We start from the raw sequence: 21,591 nt of genomic DNA, 5'->3' as shown, positions 1-21,591 counted from the left end.
ATATCTTGCTGGCACACTCTAGTGACATGTACAGTACCTTGCTGGCACTCTCTATCTCCAGTGACATGTACGATATCTTGCTGGCACTCTCTATTTCCAGTGACATGTACGGTATCTTGCTAACACTCTCTATCACCAGTAACATGTACAGTATCTTGCTGACACTCTCTATCTCCAGTGACATGTACGGTATCTTGCTGGCACAATCTAGTGACATGTACAGTACCTTGCTGGTACTCTCTATCTCCAGTGACATGTACGATATCTTGCTGACACACTCTATCACCAGTAACATGTACGGTATCTTAATGTCACTCTCTATCTCCAGTGACTTGTACGGTACCTTACACTCACTCTCTATCACCAGTAACATGTAAGGTATTTTGCTGACACTCTCTATCTCCAGTGACATGTACGGTATCTTGCTGGCCCCCTCCAGTGGCATGTACGGTATCTTGCTGGCACTCTCTATCTCCATTAACATGTACGGTATCTTACTGACACTCTCTATCACCAGTAACATGTCCGGTATCTTACTGACACTCTCTATCACTAGTGACATGTACAGTATCTTACTGTCACTCTCTATCGCCAGTGACATGTACGGTATCTTGCTGACACTCTCTATCTCCAGTGACATGTACGATATCTTACTGACACTCTCTATCGCCATTAACATGTATGGTATCTTACTGACACTCTATAACTCCAGTGACATGTACAGTATCTTTCTGACACTCTCTATCTCCAGTAACATGTACGGTATCTTACTGTCACTCTCTATCACCAGTAACATGTACGGTATCTTGCTGAAACTCTCTATCACCAGTAACATGTACAGTTTCTTGCTGACACTCTCTATCTCCAGTGACATGTACGATACCTTGCTGGCACTCTCTATCTCCAGTAACATGTACGGTATCTTACTGACACTCTCTATCACCAGTAACATGTACGGTATCTTACTGACACTCTCTATCACTAGTGACATGTACAGTATCTTACTGTCACTCTCTATCGCCAGTGACATGTACAGTATCTTGCTGACACTCTCTATCTCCAGTGACATGTACGATATCATACTGACACTCTCTATCACCAGTAACATGTACGGTATCTTGCTGACACTCTCTATCACCAGTAACATGTACGGTATCTTGCTGGCACTCTCCAGTGACATGTACGGTATCTTGCTGGCACTCTCTATCTCCAGTGACATGTACGATACCTTGCTGGCACTCTCTATCTCCAGTAACATGTACGGTATCTTACTGACACTCTCTATCACCAGTAACATGTACGGTATCTTACTGACATTCTCTATCACTAGTGACATGTACAGTATCTTACTGTCACTCTCTATCGCCAGTGTCATGTACAGTATCTTGCTGACACTCTCTATCTCCAGTGACATGTACGATATCTTACTGACACTCTCTATCACCAGTAACATGTACGGTATCTTGCTGAAACTCTCTATCACCAGTAACATGTACAGTTTCTTGCTGACACTCTCTATCTCCAGTGACATGTACGATACCTTGCTGGCACTCTCTATCTCCAGTAACATGTACGGTATCTTACTGACACTCTCTATCACCAGTAACATGTACGGTATCTTACTGACACTCTCTATCACTAGTGACATGTACAATATCTTACTGTCACTCTCTATCGCCAGTGACATGTACAGTATCTTGCTGACACTCTCTATCTCCAGTGACATGTACGATATCATACTGACACTCTCTATCACCAGTAACATGTACGGTATCTTGCTGACACTCTCTATCACCAGTAACATGTACGGTATCTTGCTGGCACTCTCCAGTGACATGTACGGTATCTTGCTGGCACTCTCTATCTCCAGTGACATGTACGATACCTTGCTGGCACTCTCTATCTCCTGTAACATGTACGGTATCTTACTGACACTCTCTATCACCAGTAACATGTACGGTATCTTACTGACATTCTCTATCACTAGTGACATGTACAGTATCTTACTGTCACTCTCTATCGCCAGTGACATGTACGGTATCTTGCTGAAACTCTCTATCACCAGTAACATGTACAGTTTCTTGCTGACACTCTCTATCTCCAGTGACATGTACGATACCTTGCTGGCACTCTCTATCTCCTGTAACATGTACGGTATCTTACTGACACTCTCTATCACCAGTAACATGTACGGTATCTTACTGACATTCTCTATCACTAGTGACATGTACAGTATCTTACTGTCACTCTCTATCGCCAGTGACATGTACAGTATCTTGCTGACACTCTCTATCTCCAGTGACATGTACGATATCTTACTGACACTCTCTATCACCAGTAACATATACGGTATCTTGCTGACACTCTCTATCACCAGTAACATGTACAGTATCTTGCTGACACTCTCTATCTCCAGTGACATGTACGGTATCTTGCTGGCACACTCTAGTGACATGTACAGTACCTTGCTGGCACTCTCTATCTCCAGTGACATGTACGATATCTTGCTGGCACTCTCTATCTCCAGTGACATGTACGGTATCTTGCTGACACTCTCTATCACCAGTAACATGTACAGTATCTTGCTGACACTCTCTATCTCCAGTGACATGTACGGTATCTTGCTGACACTCTCTATCACCAGTAACATGTACGGTATCTTACAGACAATCTATCTCCAGTGACATGTACGGTATCTTGCTGGCCCCCTCCAGTGACATGTACGGTATCTTCCTGGCACTCTCTATCTCCAGTGACATGTACGATACCTTGCTGGTACTCTCTATCACCAGTAACATGTACGGTATCTTGCTGGCACTCTCTATCTCCAGTAACATGTACGGTATCTTACTGACACTCTCTATCACCAGTAACATGTACGGTATCTTACTGACACTCTCTATCACTAGTGACATGTACAGTATCTTACTGACACTCTCTATCGCCAGTGACATGTACGGTATCTTGCTGACACTCTCTATCTCCAGTGACATGTACGATATCTTACTGACACTCTCTATCGCCATTAACATGTATGGTATCTTACTGACACTCTCTAACTCCAGTGACATGTACGGTATCTTTCTGACGCTCTCTATCTCCAGTAACATGTACGGTATCTTACTGTCACTCTCTATCACCATTAACATGTACGGTATCTTGCTGAAACTCTCTATCACCAGTAACATGTACGGTATCTTACTTTTCACCAAGTGCCTTAACATAGACATGCACCTAAAGTTGTTTGCTTTCACTTGTGATCTTTGTTTTTCTTTGTGAGCAAAATAATACCTTGTTAAAAAAATTTAACGGGTACTATGTCATTTTCAATGACTCATCAATCTTAAATTCTACTCTTTAACATAGATCAAGTATGAAGAAGATAGACGATAGCTTTTCAACTTATGATGAGGAATCTAAATTCAGCATCACGACTCATACCTTCGGACCACATGCAGCTTGTGGTCTCCTCAATTTATTGAAAGAAGGCCTATAAACCAATCCATGAAAGATTTCTGTAATGTGTGCCACATTTAGGATGAAATATCAATACTTATTGTTTAAATTCCTGGAGAAAAAACTCAGAATTACTCACCTGCTGATTTACCTATGATACACCAAATCCATGGGAGTTCAGTCGATTTTTTACATAAAGGCGCCAACATTTCAAACCCATATTTGCCCTGGTACATGTAAACTGATACTGATATAAGGCTGATTCTATGTGGATACATTTTAACCAAATCTGAATTATATTGGTATATAGACCATATTCACACCATGGCCATTGCTGTTGGATAACAAGTCTCCTTACAAAAAAGTACCAAAACGTCATTTATGCACATCCGTTTCAGATTCGTTATGACCGCTTATTTGTTGACTCAAATTGCGTATTTAGAACATTTTGCAAAAAGTGCCTTGTTATCAAACAGCAATGGCCGCGATGTGAATAAGGTCTATTAATATTCATATGTATTGGATGTCTTTCCAACTCTCCTGGCTGCACAGTTGTTCATTGTCATATTGGCACCCAATATAAATTTGCAAAATTTATTATGTGCTTTTTAGTATCTATGCAAGTATGTATCCCCAAACTGCACTGACATAGAGGAGAATTGAGAGGATTTTACAATAAAAAATTTCAAATGCGATATTTATTGTTAACCCAGTGAACTTAATTTCTGGAGACTATAAAGTGCTGTCTTGGCCTGGTCAGAAATATATTTTTGTGCTTTGTACCATATACCAGAGCTGGAGAATATTACCCCTAAATAATTATATTTTGAAAACACCTCAGTTGTTGTTCTTTCCACATCCAATTTTCACTTTGTTTTAATCTCCCCTTTCCAAAACTCAATAATTTTACTGCGTAAATATATATACTACCGTAATGCCATATTTACATATGACAATATGATAATATGATAATAGAGGGATCACACACACTGAAACCTTGGGAAAGAATAATTGATAGAAGACTAAGGAAGAAAGTGAAGATATTAGAGCAGCAGTTTGGCTTATGCCAGGAAGGAGTACAACAGATGCTATTTTTGCACTGCGCCAGTTGGAGAAAATACAGGGAAGGTCAGAGAAATCTACACTGTGCGTTTGTTGACCTGGAAAATGCATATAACCGGGTTCCAGGGGAAAAGGAGTTGGATTGTTTTGGATTGAAGAAAGTGGACGAAAAGTACATCAGATTAGTACAGGACATGTATGAGGACAGCAAAACGAAGGTTAGTTGTGCGGCAAGCAATACGAGGGATTTCAATGTGACTGTTGGCCTGCACCAAGGCAGTGGGGGAAAGAACAGCATGCTCCCCAGGGAAGGCAACACAACGAGAGACGAGTAGGGGAAAAGGCGCTTTTTAATGAAGAGGAGGGGAAAGATGAATTTGGTCAGCAGGAGGGCAAGAAAGCCAAGTTGGCGGTAGGGGAGTAAGCAAAAAAAGTGTTTTTTTAATGAGGGCAGGGGAAAGATGAGTTTGGTCAGCAGAAGGGGAAGACATTTTTTTTTAGGTAGAGGGTAGCTTATGAACAGCTATTAATTTCCCATCTTTCCTTTATACTAATTAGCATAATTCAAAAGGCCTATAAAATATATTTATTGGTCGTTGGCTGCACCTGGATCCAGATGATGTGGTCCTGTGTGAAGACAACAGAGAAGAGATGGATGATATGTTAGAGACATGGAGAAGAGAAATGGAAGATGGAGAAATGAGAGTGAGCAGGCAGAAGACGGAATATTTGTGCATATAGAGACGTGGGGAGGAAGGTGCGGTGAAAATGCAAGAAAAGGAACTGAACCGGGTGGAAGAGTATCTGGGATTGTCAGTACAGAAGAATGGAGGATCAGAGAAGGAGGTAGTGAAGAGAGTGCAGGTTGGCTGGAGCACCTGGAAGAAAATTACAGGGGTCATGTGTGACAGGAAAGTGCCAGTAAAGTTGAAAGGAAGGTTGCACAAGGTAATAGTGATACCAGTGATGTTGTATGGAGTGGAGGCAGTGACAGTGACAAAGGCACAAGAGAGAAAGATGGAGGTGGCAGAAATGAAGATGTTGAGATTCTCCCTGGGAAACACTAGATTAAATAGAATCCAAAATGAGGAAGTGGGGCGAAGACTAGGAATTACAGAACTGGGACATAAGTTGAGAAAAACGAGACTGGTGGCTTGGACATGTGGTGAGAAAGGAAGAGACATGTGTTGAAAACAGAATGCGTAACATGGTAGTTGGAAAAAGGAAGAAATGAAGACCAAAAAGACCAAAAAGATGGCAGGATTGCATAGATGACGACCTGAAAGCGGCGGGAAAACAGGAGAAAGATGCGCTTGATAGAAACGAATGGAGAAGAATTATCCGCACGGGCGACCTCAGCAACTGGGAATAAAGCCGTAGAAGAGGAAGATGACTCCAAAGACAATTGACCTTCTCATCACAAACAATACATCATCAATGTCTATATTTCTATTGTGTAGCCATATTGAAAATATGCACATGAATCAGTTATAAGTGCGTTGAACTTGTGTAGTGTCACAAAACAACCTAGTATAATTTGAAAATAGCCAATAGTATGTATAATAACGCATTGGCAGCCATATTGGCTTTATGCAAATCACATACTCCTTTCTGACTGTCGTGACATCTGCCCTAGATCATTTTGCTCAGCACCTTCATATTATTTGAAACTTGGGTCAAATATTATTGGTGAAATAACACTATAATATTTATTCTAATAATCAAAATGACAGACCATAGACGTTAATAAATATATTAGATATGTGTGTTACAGTTTAGCCATATTTTAATTATGCAATGCAGTATATGTTATCTTGGATCTTCTGCAAATTACCGATTTCCCCAATTACAAATACCCTATGAAAACGAAACATCACTAAATTAACAAATTTGAAATTTATCACATATGGACTTTCTCTTACAAAGTGGCGGCGGCACTTGGGAGGCAGAGAGGCGGCCGCAAACTCGAAAAAAATGTTGGGGCACCCAAATCAAGTTGAAACCCTTTGTGTCCGCAAAATTTGCCCCTCAAAATCCAGGAGGGTCTAAATTTCAGATCTGATACTGAGTAACTAACAAACAGATTACGATTTCTCACAGCCGATGCCAAATACAACAACATCATATGTGAAAGTATACATTCAATCACACACATAGAATAATATAATATATTATAATCTCGTCTGTAAACAAAAACACCATTCATAGACATGCCGACGGGGTTAAAAAACACAAATACACAAATCAAATATACGACAATGTAGCAGTTGGTTTGATATGTAGAGGTAAAACACGTAGCGAGTTAACCAAATTGTGAAGTATTGAGCTTAGTATTGAATTACGGTGTTGTCCACATTGCCGACACACTTTATGGTAATATTTGAGTTTGTGCCACAACAGTGGTTATACATAATTATTTTCAAAAAGTAAAGAAAATGATTATGTAACAAAATATGAATACAATGGGAAAATCTGGCAAATATTTGTATTATTATGACGAAAGTATTACCTTAAAGTATATGTGAAATTCAAGCTTTTTATGCATATCACGATGCCTTCAACTGACAATACGAGGAATGTTGCTTCATTCATACAAACTTCCAAGGTTAACACTGTCACATTACCAATGCGTAAAATAAATAACAATAGAGTAAACCTAGCACAATAATATATTCTGTGATTAATTTCATTAAAGTTATATTTTATTTATGGATAAAGATCGTTTGTGTTTCACCAAATCAGCAAATTATACAGAATATTACTATTGCGATGTACGTTGTGTGCGCTATGCCGAAAGTCGTTCGTAATCCATTCATTGTATGTCAGTGAGCAAGGCCTGTAAGCAATGTGGATCAAGAGATTAATAGAGTTGGCTGTGTAAACAAAATCGAATACATATCTTTTTATTAAAAATGGTTTAAAACAATATCGACGCCATGACGTATTGCTTAGACAATTTTCCATAACACAGCCCCTCTGTATTTACACCTGTTTACGTCACAAAAGCCACGCGTCGCTTGTAGAACTGGTTGATTTTATTTAATGGTGAGCCAATATTCATCACTCACTCAAAACAATGAACTGAATTGTGCTAATATTTCACTTTTACAACTACAATTCCTCAAAGAAAGCTCTCTTTTCTAAGTGGAAGATTTCTAAAGCCTTTTCATATATTCTAATGTCATAATACAAAGCATCGTACGCTGTCGAATCCTGTTGCAGCTGGAGCTTTAATTGTTTAATAAGGTCATCTTTAGACGACCCTTGTACTCGGCCTTCCTCCGTTGCATATTTTGTGATTTGAGTTCGGAAACCCCCGCAAAGCTCGTAAAATGGCAAGTTAAAGGCACGTTGCAACAACTTCAAAGACATGTCATACTCCTCCGTGATGACAATGAGAGCAAACCACTCTTCTAGCTTCTCTAGAATGAAATCCAGCACGATGTCTTTTTCATTCTTCGACATGACGTTATCTAACAGTAATTTATGCCTGTACCAACACGGTACTCGTTTATGCCCGTTTCTGTAGTACCCCTTCGATTGTAATATAGGCAGTATTGTCGAGTTAAAAGTTGCTTCAGAGCAGAACGTTGATGGTTTGTACATCAACTGCCTAAAAAAATAACTGCCTTGGTGACTTGCCCACTGTGTGAGGTTCATCTGATGTACGTCACTGGCGATGCAAATTGAATCGAACACATGCTCCTTGCAGTACTCAAAACTTGAAATCATTCTGTCGATTGGGTCACGTAATAAAGTAAAGTACGAGCACAGGGGATCATCAAGTTCATCACATAGTCCAAACGCATTGTGGCTAACATATAACTTAGATCTGTTATGGAAATCAGATGTACCAGAGAAGGTTTCTGAGAGATCGGATACATCACGATCCATAATTCCGACAGCGTCTGGGAGATGAAGGTGTGCTGTTATTCTGTCAATGCATTTTTTCAAAGTGGTGCCTCCTGATTTTTGGTTATGCAAAAAAAGTAAAACATTATCCCGAGAATTGTTATACTTTCCGCTTCGTCGTAAAAACATATTGGGCGTGAAACGAGTTATATTTATCCAGTTGTATTTGTGCAGCACATCGTCTCTAATAGTATTGCGATATGCCTCCCTCGATGTTATTTTCGCTGATTGGACTAAAACATTATTAGGTTCGTTCCCGGGTGACCGAGAATCGTTTTCTGTGATGTGTGGTGTAGAACTTACGCCCAGTCTGCCATTTCGCAAAACATCATTGGGTATCGAGATGTCCATATTATGATCATCGTGGACGACGGGACGGTATGTCTCAGATTGTGGATAATCCACGGGTGTCAATCCAGTATCCCTAAGTAGACATAGAAACAAAACAATACATATATGCTTATCTTGTGTTTATGCGTTACCTGTTCATTATTATAGCAAGAATACTATGGTGTGCCATTAGGGCCAAAATTGAAAAACACCAATAAATAAAAGAATAAATAAAAGAATAGATAAATAAATAAAAGAATAAATAAAAGAATAGATAAATAAATAAAAGACTAAATCAAAAAATAAAACAATAAATAAAAGAATAAATTGAAGAATAGAACAAGAAATAAAAGACTAAATTCAAGAATAGAACGATAAATTAAAAATAGAAGAATAAATAAAATAATAAAACAAAAAATAAATCAAAGAATAAAATAATAAATAAAAGATTAAATTGAAAAATAGAACGATAAATTAAAAATAGAAGAATAAATAAAATAATAAAATAAAAGAATAAATCAAAGAATAAAATAATAAATAAAAGATTAAATTGAAAAATAGAACGATAAATTAAAAATAGAAGAATAAATAAAATAATAAAACAAAAAATAAAAGAAGAAATAAACAAATAGAAAAATGTATAAAACAACAAATAAATAAATAAATAGAACTGCGAATCGATAAAACATCAAGCATATAGACTGACAATTAAAGAAACCAGCTTATTTAAAAGCGTAATTTTTAAACGTTGACAAGAAAAAGTAAAAGGCGTTGTTTTATACTGAACCACCTTTACTGATGGTAAACATCATGGCAGCCATGGATGGTAAACACTTCCTTTTTAGGCGGGTACATCTTTTGCTTAGCGATGTTTTGAAGTGTATTGAGGATGAAGATCGTATGAATTATGATAGCATTCAATACAAGCTTAACTGTTTGAAGCGTATTTGTTCGCAAGTTAACTCCTACTACTGTGATATGTCTTCTGTTTTGAGCGATATAAGCGAGGTCAATGAAACATTTGCGGCCCTGAACAATGATGTATTCGAAGGATATTGTGTGGACACAGAAGTACTATCTGGAAGAGGAAGACCTCCATATTGTATTACGAAGGATCAGTTGATATACCTAGTCGATACTGGATTTACTATTCCGTATATTAGCCAGTTACTGTGTGTAAGTGAGCGGACGGTGAAAAGACGCATGAGTAAGTTTGACATCAAAATAAGAGATACATATTCTGATATTTCCGACATTCAGTTGGATGACGTTATAAGAGAAATCATCCTCGATTTTCCAAATTGTGGTTATCGCCGTATGACAGGCTTCCTCCGAAGTATGGGGTTACGAGTCCAGCAACAGAGAATGAGACTTAGTTTACACAGGGTCGACCCTGTTGGAGTTCTTTTGCGATCACTAGAAATATTTTCAACGCCAAGGCGTGCATACAGGGTGTATGCACCACTGTCTCTATGGCACACAGATGGACATCACAAGTTAATACGGTAAGGAACATAAATTATGTATACATGGACAATTCAATATCCGAGAGTGGACATAATATATAGCTGAAAATAAAACCATCCACAGAGAGGTAGAACATACGACTACGGTGAAATTGCAATTTAATTTGGATTTGGACTGTATAAACACACCACACAATATACTGGTGTAGCTGGTACTGTATAAACACACCACACATTATACTGGTGTACCTGGTACTGTGTAAATACACCACACAATATACTGGTGTACCTGGTACTGTGTAAATACACCACACAATATACTGGTGTACCTGGTACTGCGTAAACACACCATACATTATACTGGTGTACCCGGTACTGTATAAACACACCAAACAATATACTGGTGTACCTGGTACTGTCTAAATACACCACACATTATACTGGTGTACCTGATAATGTGTAAATACACCACACATTATACTGGTGTACCTGGTACTGTGTAAATACACCACACATTATACTGGTGTACCTGGTACTGTGTAAATACACCACACATTATACTGGTGTGCCTGGTACTGTGTGAATACACCACACATTATACTGGTGTACCTGGTACTGTCTAAACACACCACACAATATACTGGTGTACCTGGTACTGTGTAAACACACCATACATTATACTGGTGTAGCTGGTACTGTGTAAACACACCAAACAATATACTGGTGTAGCTGGTACTGTATAAACACACCAAACAATATACTGGTGTATCTGGTACTGTGTAAACACACCACACAATATACTGGTGTAGCTGGTACTGTATAAACACACCACACATTATACTGGTGTGCCTGGTACTGTGTAAATACACCACACATTATACTGGTGTGCATGGTACTGTGTGAATACACCACACATTATACTGGTGTACCTGGTACTGTCTAAACACACCACACATTATACTGGTGTGCCTGGTACTGTGTAAATACACCACACATTATACTGGTGTGCCTGGTACTGTGTAAATACACCACACATTATACTGGTGTGCCTGGTACTGTGTAAATACACCACACATTATACTGGTGTGCCTGGTACTGTGTGAATACACCACACATTATACTGGTGTACCTGGTACTGTCTAAACACACCACACATTATACTGGTGTGCCTGGTACTGTGTGAATACACCACACATTATACTGGTGTACCTGGTACTGTGTAAATACACCACACATTATACTGGTGTGCCTGGTACTGTGTGAATACACCACACATTATACTGGTGTACCTGGTACTGTCTAAACACACCACACATTATACTGGTGTACCTGGTACTGTGTAAACACACCATACATTATACTGGTGTAGCTGGTACTGTGTAAACACACCACACAATATACTGGTGTACCTGGTACTGTATAAACACACCAAACAATATACTGGTGTAGCTGGTACTGTATAAACACACCAAACAATATACTGGTGTAGCTGGTACTGTATAAATACACCACACAATATACTGGTGTAGCTGGTACTGTATAAACACACCAAACATTATACTGGTGTACCTGGTACTGTATAAACACACCAAACAATATACTGGTGTAGCTGGTACTGTGTAAATACACCATACATTATACTGGTGTAGCTGGTACTGTGTAAACACACCAAACAATATACTGGTGTAGCTGGTACTGTCTAAATACACCAAACAATATACTGGTGTAGCTGGTACTGTATAAACACACCAAACAATATACTGATGTACCTGGTACTGTGTAAACACACCAAACAATATACTGGTGTAGCTGGTACTGTATAAACACACCACACAATATACTGGTGTAGCTGGTACTGTATAAACACACCACACAATATACTGGTGTACCTGGTACTGTATAAACACACCAAACAATATACTGGTGTAGCTGGTACTGTGTAAACACACCAAACAATATACTGGTGTAGCTGGTACTGTATAAACACACCAAACAATATACTGGTGTAGCTGGTACTGTGTAAATACACCACACAATATACTGGTGTAGCTGGTACTGTATAAACACACCACACAATATACTGGTGTAGCTGGTACTGTATAAACACACCAAACAATATACTGGTGTAGCTGGTACTGTATAAACACACCACACAATATACTGGTGTAGCTGGTACTGTGTAAACACACCAAACAATATACTGGTGTAGCTGGTACTGTATAAACACACCAAACAATATACTGGTGTAGCTGGTACTGTATAAACACACCAAACAATATACTGGTGTAGCTGGTACTGTATAAACACACCACACAATATACTGGTGTAGCTGGTACTGTGTAAACACACCAAACAATATACTGGTGTAGCTGGTACTGTATAAACACACCAAACAATATACTGGTGTAGCTGGTACTGTATAAACACACCAAACAATATACTGGTGTAGCTGGTACTGTATAAACACACCACACAATATACTGGTGTAGCTGGTACTGTATAAACACACCAAACAATATACTGGTGTAGCTGGTACTGTGTAAACACACCAAACAATATACTGGTGTAGCTGGTACTGTATAAACACACCAAACAATATACTGGTGTAGCTGGTACTGTATAAACACACCAAACAATATACTGGTGTAGCTGGTACTGTATAAACACACCACACATTATACTGGTGTAGCTGGTACTGTGTAAACACACCACACAATATACTGGTGTAGCTGGTACTGTCTAAATACACCAAACAATATACTGGTGTAGCTGGTACTGTATAAACACACCAAACAATATACTGGTGTAGCTGGTACTGTATAAACACACCACACAATATACTGGTGTAGCTGGTACTGTATAAACACACCACACATTATACTGGTGTAGCTGGTACTGTGTAAACACACCACACAATATACTGGTGTAGCTGGTACTGTCTAAATACACCAAACAATATACTGGTGTAGCTGGTACTGTATAAACACACCAAACAATATACTGGTGTAGCTGGTACTGTATAAACACACCACACAATATACTGGTGTACCTGGTACTGTATAAACACACCAAACAATATACTGGTGTAGCTGGTACTGTATAAACACACCACACATTATACTGGTGTAGCTGGTACTGTGTAAACACACCACACAATATACTGGTGTAGCTGGTACTGTCTAAATACACCAAACAATATACTGGTGTAGCTGGTACTGTATAAACACACCACACATTATACTGGTGTAGCTGGTACTGTGTAAACACACCACACAATATACTGGTGTAGCTGGTACTGTCTAAATACACCAAACAATATACTGGTGTAGCTGGTACTGTATAAACACACCAAACAATATACTGGTGTACCTGGTACTGTATAAACACACCAAACAATATACTGGTGTAGCTGGTACTGTATAAACACACCACACATTATACTGGTGTAGCTGGTACTGTGTAAACACACCACACAATATACTGGTGTAGCTGGTACTGTGTAAACACACCACACAATATACTGGTGTAGCTGGTACTGTATAAACACACCAAACAATATACTGGTGTAGCTGGTACTGTATAAACACACCAAACAATATACTGGTGTACCTGGTACTGTATAAACACACCAAACAATATACTGGTGTAGCTGGTACTGTATAAACACACCACACAATATACTGGTGTAGCTGGTACTGTATAAACACACCACACAATATACTGGTGTAGCTGGTACTGTGTAAACACACCACACAATATACTGGTGTAGCTGGTACTGTATAAACACACCAAACAATATACTGGTGTAGCTGGTACTGTATAAATACACCATACATTATACTGGTGTAGCTGGTACTGTGTAAACACACCAAACAATATACTGGTGTAGCTGGTACTGTATAAACACACCACACATTATACTGGTGTAGCTGGTACTGTGTAAACACACCACACAATATACTGGTGTAGCTGGTACTGTGTAAACACACCACACAATATACTGGTGTAGCTGGTACTGTGTAAACACACCACACAATATACTGGTGTAGCTGGTACTGTATAAACACACCACACAATATACTGGTGTAGCTGGTACTGTATAAACACACCACACATTATACTGGTGTAGCTGGTACTGTATAAACACACCAAACAATATACTGGTGTAGCTGGTACTGTATAAACACACCACACATTATACTGGTGTAGCTGGTACTGTGTAAACACACCACACAATATACTGGTGTAGCTGGTACTGTGTAAACACACCACACAATATACTGGTGTAGCTGGTACTGTATAAACACACCAAACAATATACTGGTGTAGCTGGTACTGTATAAACACACCAAACAATATACTGGTGTACCTGGTACTGTATAAACACACCAAACAATATACTGGTGTAGCTGGTACTGTATAAACACACCACACAATATACTGGTGTAGCTGGTACTGTATAAACACACCACACAATATACTGGTGTAGCTGGTACTGTGTAAACACACCACACAATATACTGGTGTAGCTGGTACTGTATAAACACACCACACAATATACTGGTGTAGCTGGTACTGTATAAACACACCAAACAATATACTGGTGTAGCTGGTACTGTATAAACACACCACACAATATACTGGTGTAGCTGGTACTGTATAAACACACCACACAATATACTGGTGTAGCTGGTACTGTATAAACACACCAAACAATATACTGGTGTACCTGGTACTGTATAAACACACCAAACAATATACTGGTGTAGCTGGTACTGTATAAACACACCAAACAATATACTGGTGTAGCTGGTACTGTATAAACACACCACACAATATACTGGTGTAGCTGGTACTGTATAAACACACCACACAATATACTGGTGTAGCTGGTACTGTATAAACACACCACACAATATACTGGTGTAGCTGGTACTGTATAAACACACCAAACAATATACTGGTGTACCTGGTACTGTATAAACACACCAAACAATATACTGGTGTAGCTGGTACTGTATAAACACACCAAACAATATACTGGTGTAGCTGGTACTGTGTAAACACACCACACAATATACTGGTGTAGCTGGTACTGTATAAACACACCAAACAATATACTGGTGTAGCTGGTACTGTATAAATACACCATACATTATACTGGTGTAGCTGGTACTGTATAAACACACCAAACAATATACTGGTGTAGCTGGTACTGTATAAACACACCAAACAATATACTGGTGTAGCTGGTACTGTGTAAACACACCACACAATATACTGGTGTAGCTGGTACTGTATAAACACACCAAACAATATACTGGTGTAGCTGGTACTGTATAAACACACCACACAATATACTGGTGTAGCTGGTACTGTATAAACACACCAAACAATATACTGGTGTAGCTGGTACTGTATAAACACACCAAACAATATACTGGTGTAGCTGGTACTGTATAAACACACCAAACAATATACTGGTGTAGCTGGTACTGTATAAACACACCAAACAATATACTGGTGTAGCTGGTACTGTATAAACACACCAAACAATATACTGGTGTAGCTGGTACTGTATAAACACACCACACATTATACTGGTGTAGCTGGTACTGTGTAAACACACCACACAATATACTGGTGTAGCTGGTACTGTATAAACACACCACACAATATACTGGTGTAGCTGGTACTGTATAAACACACCACACAATATACTGGTGTAGCTGGTACTGTGTAAACACACCAAACAATATACTGGTGTAGCTGGTACTGTATAAACACACCAAACAATATACTGGTGTAGCTGGTACTGTATAAACACACCAAACAATATACTGGTGTAGCTGGTACTGTATAAACACACCACACAATATACTGGTGTAGCTGGTACTGTATAAACACACCACACAATATACTGGTGTAGCTGGTACTGTATAAACACACCACACAATATACTGGTGTACCTGGTACTGTATAAACACACCAAACAATATACTGATGTACCTGGTACTGTATAAACACACCACACAATATACTGGTGTAGCTGGTACTGTATAAACACACCACACAATATACTGGTGTAGCTGGTACTGTATAAACACACCACATAATATACTGGTGTAGCTGGTACTGTATAAACACACCACACAATATACTGGTGTAGCTGGTACTGTATAAACACACCACACAATATACTGGTGTACCTGGTACTGTATAAACACACCAAACAATATACTGATGTACCTGGTACTGTATAAACACACCACACAATATACTGGTGTAGCTGGTACTGTATAAACACACCACACAATATACTGGTGTAGCTGGTACTGTATAAACACACCACACAATATACTGGTGTAGCTGGTACTGTATAAACACACCAAACATTATACTGGTGTACCTGGTACTGTATAAACACACCAAACAATATACTGGTGTAGCTGGTACTGTATAAACACACCACACAATATACTGGTGTAGCTGGTACTGTATAAACACACCAAACAATATACTGGTGTAGCTGGTACTGTATAAACACACCAAACAATATACTGGTGTACCTGGTACTGTATAAACACACCATACATTATACTGGTGTAGCTGGTACTGTATAAACACACCAAACAATATACTGGTGTACCTGGTACTGTATAAACACACCAAACAATATACTGGTGTACCTGGTACTGTATAAATACACCAAACAATATACTGGTGTACCTGGTACTGTGTAAACACACCATACATTATACTGGTGTAGCTGGTACTGTATAAACACACCAAACAATATACTGGTGTAGCTGGTACTGTGTAAACACACCAAACAATATACTGGTGTAGCTGGTACTGTATAAACACACCAAACAATATACTGGTGTAGCTGGTACTGTATAAACACACCAAACAATATACTGGTGTAGCTGGTACTGTATAAACACACCAAACAATATACTGGTGTAGCTGGTACTGTATAAACACACCAAACAATATACTGGTGTAGCTGGTACTGTATAAACACACCAAACAATATACTGGTGTAGCTGGTACTGTATAAACACACCACACAATATACTGGTGTAGCTGGTACTGTATAAACACACCAAACAATATACTGGTGTAGCTGGTACTGTATAAACACACCAAACAATATACTGGTGTAGCTGGTACTGTATAAACACACCAAACAATATACTGGTGTAGCTGGTACTGTATAAACACACCACACAATATACTGGTGTAGCTGGTACTGTATAAATACACCAAACAATATACTGGTGTACCTGGTACTGTATAAACACACCAAACAATATACTGGTGTAGCTGGTACTGTATAAACACACCAAACAATATACTGGTGTAGCTGGTACTGTATAAACACACCAAACAATATACTGGTGTAGCTGGTACTGTATAAACACACCACACAATATACTGGTGTAGCTGGTACTGTATAAATACACCAAACAATATACTGGTGTACCTGGTACTGTATAAACACACCAAACAATATACTGGTGTAGCTGGTACTGTATAAACACACCATACATTATACTGGTGTAGCTGGTACTGTATAAACACACCATACATTATACTGGTGTAGCTGGTACTGTATAAACACACCACACATTATACTGGTGTAGCTGGTACTGTATAAACACACCACACATTATACTGGTGTACCTGGTACTGTGTAAACACACCATACATTATACTGGTGTAGCTGGTACTGTATAAACACACCAAACAATATACTGGTGTACCTGGTACTGTATAAACACACCATACATTATACTGGTGTAGCTGGTACTGTATAAACACACCACACATTATACTGGTGTACCTGGTACTGTGTAAACACACCATACATTATACTGGTGTAGCTGGTACTGTATAAACACACCAAACAATATACTGGTGTACCTGGTACTGTATAAACACACCACACAATATACTGGTGTACCTGGTACTGTATAAACACACCATACATTATACTGGTGTAGCTGGTACTGTATAAACACACCAAACAATATACTGGTGTAGCTGGTACTGTGTAAACACACCAAACAATATACTGGTGTACCTGGTACTGTATAAACACACCAAACAATATACTGGTGTACCTGGTACTGTATAAACACACCAAACAATATACTGGTGTACCTGGTACTGTATAAACACACCAAACAATATACTGGTGTACCTGGTACTGTATAAACACACCATACATTATACTGGTGTAGCTGGTACTGTATAAACACACCAAACAATATACTGGTGTAGCTGGTACTGTGTAAACACACCATACATTATACTGGTGTAGCTGGTACTGTGTAAACACACCAAACAATATACTGGTGTAGCTGGTACTGTATAAACACACCACACAATATACTGGTGTAGCTGGTACTGTGTAAACACACCACACAATATACTGGTGTAGCTGGTACTGTATAAACACACCAAACAATATACTGGTGTAGCTGGTACTGTGTAAACACACCACACAATATACTGGTGTAGCTGGTACTGTATAAACACACCAAACAATATACTGGTGTAGCTGGTACTGTGTAAACACACCACACAATATACTGGTGTAGCTGGTACTGTATAAACACACCAAACAATATACTGGTGTAGCTGGTACTGTATAAACACACCAAACAATATACTGGTGTAGCTGGTACTGTATAAACACACCACACAATATACTGGTGTAGCTGGTACTGTATAAACACACCAAACAATATACTGGTGTAGCTGGTACTGTGTAAACACACCAAACAATATACTGGTGTAGCTGGTACTGTCTAAATACACCAAACAATATACTGGTGTAGCTGGTACTGTATAAACACACCAAACAATATACTGGTGTAGCTGGTACTGTGTAAACACACCAAACAATATACTGGTGTAGCTGGTACTGTCTAAATACACCAAACAATATACTGGTGTAGCTGGTACTGTGTAAACACACCAAACAATATACTGGTGTAGCTGGTACTGTCTAAACACACCACACATTATACTGGTGTAGCTGGTACTGTGTAAACACACCAAACAATATACTGGTGTAGCTGGTACTGTATAAACACACCAAACAATATACTGGTGTACCTGGTACTGTATAAACACACCAAACAATATACTGGTGTAGCTGGTACTGTGTAAACACACCAAACAATATACTGGTGTAGCTGGTACTGTCTAAATACACCAAACAATATACTGGTGTAGCTGGTACTGTGTAAACACACCAAACAATATACTGGTGTAGCTGGTACTGTGTAAACACACCACACAATATACTGGTGTACCTGGTACTGTGTAAATACACCATACATTATACTGGTGTACCTGGTACTGTCTAAATACACCAAACAATATACTGGTGTATCTGGTACTGTATAAACACACCACACAATATACTGGTGTAGCTGGTACTGTATAAACACACCACACAATATACTGGTGTACCTGGTACTGTATAAACACACCAAACAATATACTGGTGTAGCTGGTACTGTATAAACACACCAAACATTATACTGGTGTAGCTGGTACTGTATAAACACACCACACAATATACTGGTGTACCTGGTACTGTGTAAACACACCAAACAATATACTGGTGTACCTGGTACTGTATAAACACACCACACAATATACTGGTGTAGCTGGTACTGTATAAACACACCACACAATATACTGGTGTACCTGGTACTGTATAAACACACCACACAATATACTGGTGTAGCTGGTACTGTATAAACACACCAAACATTATACTGGTGTAGCTGGTACTGTGTAAACACACCACACATTATACTGGTGTAGCTGGTACTGTGTAAATACACCATACATTATACTGGTGTAGCTGGTACTGTCTAAATACACCAAACAATATACTGGTGTATCTGGTACTGTGTAAATACACCACACATTATACTGGTGTACCTGGTACTGTGTAAATACACCATACATTATACTGGTGTACCTGGTACTGTCTAAATACACCAAACAATATACTGGTGTATCTGGTACTGTGTAAATACACCACACAATATACTGGTGTACCTGGTACTTGTGATATTCTGGGGTGGACCCGTAGCAAAAGCACGCACACAATGACAAGACACAAACACGACCAAGGCTTATAGAATACTGACCACATTTTATTGAATTACCTTTCTTTTATAGCAGCGCATGCCAGATGTACTGGCATACCAGGTGTACATTAATTAGCATATCAATAGTGTGTGCAAATCACTACACCTCTCTTCACCTTTAAATAGTAAGCTCTACAACAAATTATGATTAACCAGTATTCGATTTTTTTATATGCAATACATGAACAACTATGCTTTTACAAATACAAATTACAATTGTTAGTACATACAATACTTGTCCAAATATATACTTTTTGTTTTTTTACTTTTATTTATTATTCAACTTTTTTTTGGATTAGAACAATTGTTTTTATTTATTTTATTTAATCTATAAATTTAATAAGTAATCTAATAATATAAATAATCTGGTCTAATATTTGGTTTTCTTATTCGTGTTGACCTTCTAAGTGGTCGTGCATGCTGTGTGTTTTGTTGCGTAATCTGTGCATCTTGCACTTCAATATTTGGTGCATTGTTTTCCGCAGGGAGTTTTTGGTTATTGTGGATGTTCAATTCCATGCGCTTCGCGTTCTGATATCTCAAGTGATCTTGCTAGGGAAATAATTTTGTCTAGAGTTAGTTCTTCCTGGAGAGCTTTTCTGCGAACCCTTTTATTCTTACCTCCTTGGACAATCTGATGTTTTATTTCTTCATCCCCCACTACTTGGTCAGAAATGCCACAATTGTTGATCAATTTTCGAAGTCGTGCAACGAACTGATCAATACTTTCCGTATCATGTTGTACGACACGACGAAATTGAAAAATTTCAAATTCAGTGTTCTTTTTAGGTGTGAAATAATCATCGAATGCCTTTATTATCTTTTTATAATTGTCGTCATATTCATGTGCAGTAGGCATAACAAGAGTTTCGGAAATGTCAAATAGATCTTCACCACCTGTTCAGTATTGTTTATCCTCGTCGCCAATGTGGTATTCTGGGGTGGACCCGTAGCAAAAGCACGCACACAATGACAAGACACAAACACGACCAAGGCTTATAGAATACTGACAACGGTTTATTGAATTACCTTTCTTTTATAGCAGCGCATGCCAGATGTACTGGCATACCAGGTGTACATTAATTAGCATATCAATAGTGTGTGCAAATCACTACAGTACTGTATAAACACACCAAACAATATACTGGTGTAGCTGGTACTGTATAAACACACCAAACAATATA

The 21,591-nt window shown here is 38.6% G+C and overlaps 3 protein-coding genes across 3 annotated transcripts in view; 2 read left to right on the top strand and 1 right to left on the bottom strand.

Annotated features, from left to right (window-relative positions):
- Positions 1–4,421: 4,421 nt before the first annotated feature.
- On the top strand, positions 4,422–4,853 carry LOC146728635 (uncharacterized). Its single transcript, XM_085496131.1, has one exon. It carries the CDS (start codon positions 4,422–4,424, stop codon positions 4,851–4,853), a length of 432 nt encoding a protein of 143 aa, XP_085352257.1.
- Positions 4,854–5,286: 433 nt separating this feature from the next.
- LOC146728634 (uncharacterized) lies at positions 5,287–5,709 on the top strand. The gene has a single exon (XM_085496130.1). The coding sequence runs from the start codon at positions 5,287–5,289 to the stop codon at positions 5,707–5,709; it is 423 nt and encodes a 140-aa protein (XP_085352256.1).
- A 492-nt stretch (positions 5,710–6,201) lies between these two features.
- The window catches only part of LOC146728632 (uncharacterized), a 35,433-nt gene continuing 20,043 nt past the window's right edge, over positions 6,202–21,591 (bottom strand). The window contains exon 2 of the mRNA XM_085496190.1: positions 6,202–8,854. Within this exon, the coding sequence (XP_085352316.1) occupies positions 7,630–8,854 (1,225 nt within the window). The 3' untranslated portion in view covers positions 6,202–7,629. The remainder of the gene's footprint in view (positions 8,855–21,591) is intronic.

The sequence above is a fragment of the Saccoglossus kowalevskii genome, chromosome 22 (assembly GCF_978046115.1).
Source record: "Saccoglossus kowalevskii chromosome 22, keSacKowa6.1, whole genome shotgun sequence".
Lineage (NCBI taxonomy): Eukaryota > Metazoa > Hemichordata > Enteropneusta > Harrimaniidae > Saccoglossus > Saccoglossus kowalevskii.
This window is presented reverse-complemented; position numbering and strand designations above follow the sequence as displayed.

Excerpts from the sequence above, each read along its gene's own strand:
- LOC146728635 (XM_085496131.1), top strand. The coding sequence starts at position 4,422 with ATGATAATAGAGGGATCACACACACTGAAACCTTGGGAAAGAATAATT.
- LOC146728634 (XM_085496130.1), top strand. The coding sequence starts at position 5,287 with ATGCAAGAAAAGGAACTGAACCGGGTGGAAGAGTATCTGGGATTGTCA.